Consider the following 10,706-nt stretch of genomic DNA (forward strand, 5'->3'; position numbering starts at 1 on the left):
GCCTTCCTCCTTACTTAAAGAGTCAAGTGACATTTGCCATTTTCCAGTCCTCTGGCACCATGCCAGGGTCCAATGATTTTGAAAGATCATTTGGAATGCCTCCATAATTTCTACTGCGACCTCTTTCAGAACACTAGGGTGCAGTTCATCTGGTCTGGGTGACTTATGCATCTTTAGGGCTTTCAGCTTTTTGAGCAGCTTCTCCCTTGTAACAGTAACTGCACTCACTTCTCTTCCCTCGCACTCTTCAACACCGGGCACAGTGCTGGTGTCTTCCACGGTGAAGACTGGTGCAAAATATTTGGCTTATCTGCCATCTCTTTATCCTCTGTTATTCTGTATCCAGCCTCATTTTCTAGCTGTCCTATATCCACTCTCATCTCTGTTTTATTTTTTTACAATACTTGAAAAACAATTTGATATTGTTTGTTATCTTGTTTTCCAAAGATAGGTGTGTAAAAAGGGCCTGAAGGATCATTGGATACCAGAGTCACCCCAACCACAACCTGTACCAGTTGCTACCATCCGGGATACGGTACCGCAGCATAAAAGCCGGGAGCAACAGGCTCCGGGACAGCTTCTTCAACCAGGCCAGTTCAATTCAAATCAATTTCTTGTTTATTTTTTCCCACCCAATCATCCTTTTAGTTCCTCTCTGTAGATATTTAAACGCTTCCCAATCCTCTCCCTTCCGAATAATTTTTGTTTAGTTGTATGCCCTCTCCTTTGCCTTTACATTAACTTGTCTTCCCTTGTCAGCCATGGTTGTACTATTTCGCCATTTGAGTATTTATTTATTTTTGGAGTATATCTATCCTCATTTTCCCAGAAACTGACACCATTTCTGCTCTGCTCTCATCCCTGCCAGCATCTCCTTCCAATTTGCTTTGGCCAACTCCTCACTCAGACCGCTGTAATTTCTTTCACTCCTCTGAAATACTACAACATCAGACTTTACTTTCTCCTTATCAGATTTCAAGTTGAACTCGGTCATGTTGTGAGCTCTGCCTCCTAAGGTTTCTTTTAACTACTCACCTCTGGTTCAATACATAACACCCAATCCATTAGAGCTGTTCCCCGAGTAGGCTCAACGACAAACTGCTCTAGAAAGCCATCACATTGCATTCAACAAACTCACTCTCTTGAGATCCTTTACCAACCTGATTTTCCCAATTGACCTGCATGTTGAAATCTCCCATGATTATCATAACATCGTCCTTTTCATCAGCCTTTTCTATTTCCAGTTGTAATCTGTGGGCCTCAACCCACTGACTGTTGGGAGGCCTGTATATGACTGGTGTCTGTGTCATTTTTACTTTTGCAGTTCCTTACCTCAACCCACAAGATTCAACATCTTCCAATCCTATGTCACATCTTGCTACTGATTTACCAGCAGAGCCACACCACCCCATCGGCCTTCCTTCCTTCCTCCGATACATTGTGTAACCTTGAACATTCAGATCCCATCTACAACCATCCTTCAGTCAAAATTCAGTGATGGCCAGAACATCATACCTAACAATCGGTAATAGTGCAACAAGATCATCCACCTTATTTCTCATACTCCATATATTGGAATATAACACTTGGTGTACTGTATCTGCTACCCTTTTTAATTCTGCATCCCTAATGCACTGATACTCACCCTACTGGCTGCAATTTTCTCCTCTCATCTGTCCGCCCTATCTGACAGTCTGACTGGACGCTATCTTTGCATTTTTACCATCAGTCTTATCCCTTCACTCCAGTTCCAACACCCCCTCCCCCCACCAAATTAGTTTAAATCCTCCCCAACAGCTCTATCAAACCACTCTGTGAGAATATAGTTCTCCCTCGGGTCGAGGTGCGACCCATCCCTTTTGAGTAGGTCATTCCTCCACCAGAAGAGATCCCAATGATCCAAGAACCTGAATCCCTGTCCCCAGCACCATCTTCTCAGCCATGTTTATCTGTCAAATTATCCTGTTTCTACCCTCACCAGCACGTATCACATGCAATAATCTGGAAATTACAACCCTGGGGGTGCTGCTTCAGTGCTTTCTACCAAGCTCTCCAAATTCTATTTTCAGGACCTCTTTGTTTTTACTTCCAATGTCATTGTCACAAATTTACAAAGATATCTGGCTCTTTTCCCTCCCTCTCTAAAATGCTGCGGACACGATTCGAGGCATCCCTGACCCTGGCACCCAGGAGGCAACATACCATTCGAGTGTCCCGTTCACATCAATAGATTCTCCTGTCTGTTCCCCTGACGATTCCCTAATGCACTGATACCCATCCCTGACCCTGGCACCCAGGAGGCAACATACCATTCGGGTGTCCCGTTCACATCAATAGATTTTCCTGTCTGTTCCCCTGACGATTCCCTAATGCACTGATACCCATCCCTGACCCTGGCACCCAGGAGGCAACATACCATTCAGGTGTCCCGTTCACATCAATAGAATCTCCTGTCTGTTCCCCTGGCGATTCAGTCCCCGATCACGACCACTCCCCTCTTCTGCCTCTAACAACAATGAGAGATGCTGATCCGGAAGGGGGAAGACCTGTGTCAGTCAGAGTCTGCACTCACAGGGCACATGAACGACTTGTGTATTTTCCTGACAATCCCTGTCACCACACTGATACTCATTTTTATTCCTGACAATATTATTGTCAGTATTAAATTCTCAGCTCCTCTGGTAGATCCAGACTTATGTCCTGGTGTGTTAATGCATTTGCCTGGGATTGGAACACAGTGGTTCATCTGACAGTCCCGTATATTGATTGTGTTGTGACCCTGTGCTGGTGTGTCCAGGGGTCTGACATCTCCAGCTGACCATGTGACAGTGATGCCTCCCAGTCGGTGGGGTTGATGTGGAATAAACTTCAGTTCCCCTTCAGCCCAGTATTACAGACAATCTTTGCCTCACATTGGAACTAAATTGAGCTTCATAAACAAGGGGAAATGAATCGTTGTACGTTTTACCTCGATTAATAGCATCAAGCGTTTCTCTCAGCACTGTGTTCAACAAATAGGGGTGATCGAAGTTTTCAACCGGTAGGGTCTCATCTGTCACTGCTAATTCCTGGACATCGTCATTAATCCTGTAAATATTAAACTACTGGTTATAAATTGCTATTCTGAACTATCTTACAAATCCATTCAGTGTTTCAGTAAAGAGCCTGTCCTACCTCCTGTTCCGACGAGCTTCCTCCTGAAATAAATAAAACACAAATCTGATTAGACTTGGACTTACTGTCCACATCCTGAATTTCATCCAAATCATTACAAGGTGTTGAAAATTCGCACTCCCACAATCACTCAGACACACGGACAATACAGAACCATGAATTTACAGGGAAAGTTTCTGAATATCAGACCATTACTGAGTGGATGAATCTTACAGGGAAGACAGGACAGGCTGTGCATTATCATCTGGATATGACGTCAGTGTGATAGGATGGAGGAATTTAAGATCAGTGATGTCTCTGATTTTGTGCGGGTGAAGGAAGTACCTCAATGTATGGGAAGACTCGTGGGGATATATAATTCCAGATGGATTTTAACAAATTCCACAAGAAATTAAGTGAGGAGGATGTGAAACTCGCTGTCACAGGAGTGGATGAAATGGAACAGCAGAGACTGACTGTAATGGGGAGGCTGGATAAACACGTGAGGGACCAGGGAGTTCGGGGCACTGTTGCTGGTTGTGGTGAGTAGGTGGCAGGAGGATTGTGATGCAGGGAAACTGATAGAAGATGGACCTAATGGCCTGTTTATGATAGAGAATGGGATATAATCCCATGTGAAATATATCCAAAAAATAAAGAGACAGTGAAAGTTTCCATAATCTGATGGAAACCGGATATGGAGGATAAGTCTAATGTGTGGGTCACATTCTTTGTTCTCACTGATTGACAGAGACCCTCGCACCAACAGCAACAGACACACTCACAGCCTGTGACTGGAACTGGGTGTTAATGGAAATTTCAAAGGATATTTAGTGCAGTAATTAAGGAAACAGTCAGCAGCTCTGTGTTATGATCGGAGTAAATAATTTCAGAGAGATTTGCATTTTGTCCTGGGGTGTACAGAAGTTGTGGAAGCCCTCTCTTAGGACAATAGACAATAGACAATAGGTGCAGGAGTAGGCCATTCGGCCCTTCTGTCCAGCACAGCCATTCACTGTGATCATGGCTGATCATACACAATCAGTGCCCCATTCCTGCCCTCTCCCCATATCCCTTGACCCCGCTAGCTATAAGAGCTCTATCTAACTCTCTCTTGAATGCATCCAGAGACTTGGCCTCCACTGCCTTCTGGGGCAGAGCATTCCACATATCCACCACTCTCTGGGTGAAAAAGTTTTTCCGCATCACTGTTCTAAATGGCCTACCCCTTATTCTTAAACTGTGGCCTCTAGTTCTGGACTCACCCATCAGCGGGAACATGCTTCCTGCCTCCAGCGTGTCCAATCCCTTAATAATCTAATTATTATGGGACAACAACAACCCTGAATAGATGCAACAATTGTCTGGTGAGAAACAGTTTGCTGCCATTTGTAAATGCTGTGTGTAGGAGCAACACGTCTGTTTTCTGTCTGCATTGTATTCTGTGTTACGTGTTTATTACGGTAACTCGTCACGTGAGTGGGGACGTGGTAAAAGCGAAGGGAAAAAGTTACGTATCTGTACTTTGTTCTGGGCAGGTTTGAGCTGGGGACGGGCGGATGTCATTCTGTTCTTGACCGCTGTGTTGCAGCTTACTTTACAATGAATTACCCTGAAGTTTCATCGCTTCAAGATTGTGTTTTTTTAATGAAGGACTGAAAGCGTATCTTGGACATTTTGAAATGTCATTATTGGAGTGATGGGAGGGCGCGTCATGCAGGTATAACAACTTGTGTGAGGTCGCCAGCAGCGGCAATCGATTTGTTAGAATTGGCTCAGGTGCTGTGTTTATTTCAAATATACCACTGTTCATTTAGTGCCTTTTGACAGAAACAAATTGAAATATAATCCCTCACCTTGAGAAATATCACGCTGTCTTTCTGATCCATCTGTTCCTTTAACTTAGTGATTTCCTCCTGAATAATCCTTATATTCTCTTGAAGAGCTAGAAGATTTTTCTCCATTGGTTTGAGAATCCTCTTCTCTTTTTCCCTGAGATCCCTGAGTAAACTCTGCTCTTTCTCAGTGATAATCTGGCGCAGTTCAGCAAACTGGGATGTGATGTGGGACTGAAGGCTGTGTGACTGTTCCTGTCGAAGGAAAGGTGAAGATTAATATACTGCATTGCTGTGCTCTGTTTCCTTTTGTCGTTAAGTTCGGTCTATTGGAGTCCATGCTACTTCTGAGTGCATTCCCGTCAACTCCATTCCGTCAAGTTTTCCTGAAACCTATTATCACTTATTGACCCATAAACTCCCATCTGATTCACACACACCCTCCCCACCTTTACAGGGTTAACGGTAATTAGCCATTCATCCGGCATGTCCCTGGGATGTGTCGGAATCTTTCGTGGTCACAGGGAGAGCATGCAAACTCCACACAGACAGCAGCAGAGGTCAGGATCGAAACCAGGTCACTAGAGCTGCAATACTCGGCTATTCTGCATTAAAGGGAGCAAAACTCGACAGTAATATCAGAAATTCCGCTCAGGAAGCCTCACCAGAACTCCGGAAATCTTCTCTTTCTGTTGCTGCTCCTTTTCCTGGAAGTCTGATTTCTTTTTTGTGAGAGAGTCGAAGGAAGATTTTATCTGATCCTGGAAGTCAGAGAGTGAAGGAAATAGAAACAAAGATGCATCAAAAGAAACAGGTGATCAAACCCGATTATCACACAAAATGCCGGAAGAACTCAGTGAGTCAGGCAGCATCTATTCAGAGGAAACAAACAGCCGGTGTTTCGGGATGAGACCCTTCATTTGGACTGGGAAGGAATGGGACAGGAGCCAGAATAAAAAGGTTGGGGATGAGAACCAGCTGACAGGTGACGGGTGAGACAACGTGAGGGGGAACGTGGGGGAGGGTGATGAAGTGAGAAGCTGAGAGGGGACAGGTGGAAGAGGTAAAGGGCTGGAGAAGAAGGAATCTAATACGAGAGGACAATCGACCATGGAAGAAACGGGAGGAACTGGGCTGTTTGCGGCCCTGAATGGTGACGAGGGAGGAGGTTAGGAGTCAGGTGTAGCACTTGTCCCGCTTGCAGGTGTCGGTGCCAGGAGGGAGATCAGTGGGGAGGAGCGAGTGGATCAGGGAGTTACAGAGCTTACGTGGACAGTTGTGGGGAGGGGTGGGTCTGGGCTGTTAAGTGTAATGTAATATGTTAATATGTTAAGTATTAAACTAACGTTAGTTTTACCTTGTAGATTTTAACAGCTTCTTTAATCGGCATGAAGCGGTGCCCTCTGTGTTCCTGCGCGTCTCTACAGACCAGACAGATCAGTGACTTGTCCGTTTCACAAAACAGCTTCAGTTCTTCCTCATGTTCCTCGCAGTGACGTTTACTTTCCTTCCCTTTCGGGTTCAGGCTTAGATTCCGAACTTTTTGTGTCAGATTTGCTAAGGCCCGATTCACCCTGAGGGTGCGGTCAGCAAACAGCTCTCTGCATTCCGGGCAGGAGTTTCTCTCCTCCCTTTCCCAACACCGTGTGATACAAGAGCGACAGAAGTTGTGTCCGCACTCCAGTATAACCGGATCGATGAAGAAATCCAGGCAGACGGGACAAATTACCTCCTCGCTCAAACTGTCGGTCTCTCCTTTCGAAGCCATGTTAACTCCCAGCACTTCCTGATTCAGAATGCTTTCACTTTCGGGGAGCTGCTGTTCAGCTGCAGTACCGCGATTGTCCACTACGCGCGCTGCAGTCTCAGGGAGTGAACATTATGTTGCTGTCTGAGGGAGAAATTCTATCTATTTCAAGGAGGGATTAGAAACAGATTAAGCATGTCGGAACAGTCTCAGGGATGAACATTCTGCTGCTGGATGTGTTCAATGGGAAGTAATGGTGGTAATCGCAGGGTGAGATCAGCAACACATTAAACAGATCAGAACATAAATGAAAATTCGGCCGTAGACTGTCTGAGCCCGGCTCCGAAAGGAGCGGCGTTGGGCCTGGGGTTTGCAACCTCGTCCCGAAAAGTGGCAGTGCACAGAAATGTCAAATGAACCTCCAAAGACCTCATCCCCGGGATCGGAAGGACCTTCCCCTGGAAGACGATTGAAGTCCAGCGGAGAAAGGAGAAGCCACAGGGCCGCTAACCTTCGCCCTGGACAGGGGACTCTGACGAGCTGCTGTTGACGGCCTCTGTCCCGGTAGGCGTGATGGGCTGAAGAAGAAGCAGAACAGAAATAAAGCCGGAGAGAAGAGCCTGGTTCAGTCTGAGGCAGGACTGAAAGGGACAAGTTCTGAAACGAGAGGCACAAGAGACTGCAGATGCTGGAATCTCGAGTAACAAATTCGAGGGACTGAGCAGGTCAGGCAGCATCTGTGGAGAGAAATGTAAAATCGACTCGGGAACAACACAGGATGACTACACTCACTTACCGTCCATTGAGATGCTCCCACAACCAATCATCGGAACAAAATGAGTGAAATCGGAGGTGGTTTGACTGAGACTGATCGCATTGGGCCTGTCTCAGAATTACAGAAGTAAAAGGGACAGGCTCAATCTCACAGGATAGTGACAGGATCGGGGCAGGAACAGCAGGACTTGTTCAAGTATATAAAAATACAGGTGAGAGCAGATACAGGACAGATAGAAAATGATGCTGGAGAAATTGTAATGGGAGATAAGGAGATGGCTGAGGAACTGAACGAGTATTTGCATCAGTCCTCACTGAGGAAGATATCAGCAGTATACTCAAGGGTGAGTATTCCCGGACACTCAAAGGTGTCAGGGAAGAGAAGTGTGTGCAGTCACAATTACGACAGAGAAAGTACTCAGGAAGCTGAATAGTCTAAGGGTAGATCAATCTCCAGGACCAGATGGTATGCACCCTTGTGTTTTGAAGGAAGTATCTGTGGAGATCGCGGAGGCATTAGCAATGGTCTTTCAAAAGTCAATAGATTCTGGCCTATTTCCGGAGGACTCCGCTATTTAAGAAGGGGGCAAGGAAGCAAAAAGAAAATCATAGACCTGTTAGCTTGACATCGGTGGTTGGGAAGTTTTTGGAGTCGATTGTCAAGGATGAGGTTACCGAGTATCTGGAGGCATATGTCAAGATAGGCAGAACTCAGCATGGTTTCCTTGAAGGAAAATCCTGCCTGACAAACCTAGTGCAATTTTTTGAGGAAATTACAAGTAGGCTAGACAAGGGAGATGCAGTGGATGTTGTGTATTTGGATTTTCAGAAGGACTTTGAGAAGGTGCCGCACAGGAGGCTGCGAAATAAGACAAGAGCCCATGGAATTACGGGAAAGTTACATACGTGGATAAAGCGTTGGCTGATTGTCAGGAAACAGAGAGTGGGAATAAAGGATTGCATTCTGGTTGACTGCCAGTTACTAGTGGTGTTCCACAGGGGTCCGTGTTGGGGCCGCTTCTTTTTGCGTTATATATCAACGATTTGGATTATGGAATAGATGGCTTTGTGGCTAAGTTTGCTGATGATACAAATATAAGTGGAGGGGACGGTAGTGCTGAGGAAACAGAGAGTCTGCAGAGAGACTTGGATAGATTAGGAGAATGGTCAAAGAAGTGGCAAATGAAATACAATACAGGGCAGTAGAACCAGGGATCACAGACTCAAAATCCGAGGTCACCTCAGCAGGACTGAGATGAGGAGAACTTTCCCCAACACAGTGCGGTGAATATTTGGAATTTTTTTCCACAAGTTTCCTAAATTAAACGGACATATTTAGGAGCTTGGCGGTGTTGGGAACGTTTCAGGAAAGTGGCGCTGAGGTCAAAGTTCAACATGTTCTGATTGAGGGGCAGAACAGTGCAACGGGCCGAATGGCCACGCCTGCTCCTGTTTCTTATTTTCTAAATCACGAATTTACCTTTGCGCCTGTTCTCCCTTGGCCTTCCGCCTGTTGGATTGCACAGGGAAGCGGTGAGAGCTCCGGAGATCCATCAGCAGCCGCTGCGGTTATTTCATGTTCCTGTTACTTATTGCTAATTATTTATATTTGTATTTGCACAGTTTATTGTCTTCCGCACTCTGGCTGATCATTCACTGATCCAGTTATAGTTACTATTCTGTCGATCTTCTCTGTGTCCGCAGCAAAATGCTTCTCGAGTTTGTATGTGGTGAGTTATCCGTACTCTGATAATAAAATTTACTCTGAAGTTTAAGTTTCGGGGAAATTCCTTCGATTGCGAGAACAAACTGTGACTGACATCTCCAGCTCCCGGTAGCTGCCCGTCAGTCACACTTACAGCCAATCAGCGGCACTGCTGGGAGAGTCTTGCTCCTATTGGTTGAGGAGTGCCAGTGGGCGGGATGCTGAATGTTCGGAGCGGTCCGAGGTTTGAAAGTGAGAGCGAGTGGATCCGGGATGTGGCCGGAGATTGGGAGCCAAATTTCGGGTAAAGGCTGCAACACCGGCCAGGTGAATCCTTCCCATGGCAGAGATTCCGTGAGATGTTTCAGCTGAACGGAGGGTGGCCGGTCTTTTCCTGCCAAGAATCAAAGGCCTTTCGTCGGGAGTTTCCTCCCAGACCTGTCTCCGGCTGCTGGGAGCCCGGATCTTACGCGCTACGGCAGCAGATGGATCTCCGGTGCTCTCAAGCGGACGGGCTGAAACCCAAGGGTAAACAAGGCGCAAAGATAAATACATGCTTTAGAAAATAATAAACTGCAGCAGGCGTGTCCATTCGACCCCTTGCCCATGTTCTGCCTTCCACTCCGAACATGGCTGATCTTTGACGTCAGCGAAAATATCTTGCAACGTTCCCATTATCGCTTAGTCCTTCAATATTTCTTGTGAATGTAGAAACCTTGTGGGGAAAAAATCAAAGATTTGCCGCACTCCTCATCTGAGTCCTGTCAGATGACATCGGATTCTGAGTCTGTGACCTTATTCAACACCCAGTGAAGAAACACGGCATTCCTGCCCCACTCTGTCAATACCCTGTGAGACTGTGTCTGTCTCAGTCAGACCACCTCTTATTTTGAGACAGGCCCGGTCAGTATAATCTCTCCGAGGACACTACCTCACCTCCTAAATTAATCTGGGAAATCTCTTCATTCCCTTCATTCCACAGGCTGACTCCGGGAGGGAGACCAGACCTGTGCACAGTGTTCCATGTACGCTCTCACCAGGACCCCGTATACCTTCAGAGGAGATCTTTATTCTTCTATTCAAACCTTCCTTCCCATTCAATTCTCTTCATTTAATATTGACCTCAAACAGTGAACAGACACAACACAGCCTCAGCCATGAATTTAAAGGGCAGGTGTTGCAACAGTTTGAGCTTCATACGGGGGCCACGGAGCAAGCAGGGTGTCACAAAGGGAGGAATGTGGGAGTGTTGTATGTCTGAGCCCAGCTGCGTGTGTTTGTGTATCAGAATCAGGTCTAATATCACCGGCATATGTGGTAAAATTTGTTGTTTTGTGACAGCAGTACATTGCAATACATAGTAATAAAAATTATAAATCACAATAAGTATTTATAAAAGTAAATTCAAAACGTAGTGCAAAACCGGAGAGAAAATACTGAGGAAATGTTCTTGAATTCATTGTCCATTCAGAAATCTGATGGTGGGGAAGAA

At 45.8% G+C, this 10,706-nt stretch overlaps 1 protein-coding gene across 1 annotated transcript; it reads right to left on the reverse strand.

The window, feature by feature from the left end:
- Positions 1-5,117: 5,117 nt before the first annotated feature.
- LOC132385758 (nuclear factor 7, brain-like) lies at positions 5,118-6,756 on the reverse strand (the record flags this gene model as incomplete). The annotated part of the gene is made up of 4 exons (XM_059957984.1): positions 6,346-6,756; positions 5,654-5,749; positions 5,159-5,243; positions 5,118-5,128 (listed from the first exon to the last, which is right to left on the reverse strand). Coding segments are annotated over exons 1-4 (603 nt in total), but the record flags the coding sequence as incomplete, so codon positions are not given.
- Positions 6,757-10,706: the final 3,950 nt, after the last annotated feature.

The sequence above is a fragment of the Hypanus sabinus genome, assembly GCF_030144855.1.
Source record: "Hypanus sabinus isolate sHypSab1 chromosome X2 unlocalized genomic scaffold, sHypSab1.hap1 SUPER_X2_unloc_17, whole genome shotgun sequence".
NCBI classification, from domain to species: Eukaryota; Metazoa; Chordata; class Chondrichthyes; order Myliobatiformes; family Dasyatidae; genus Hypanus; species Hypanus sabinus.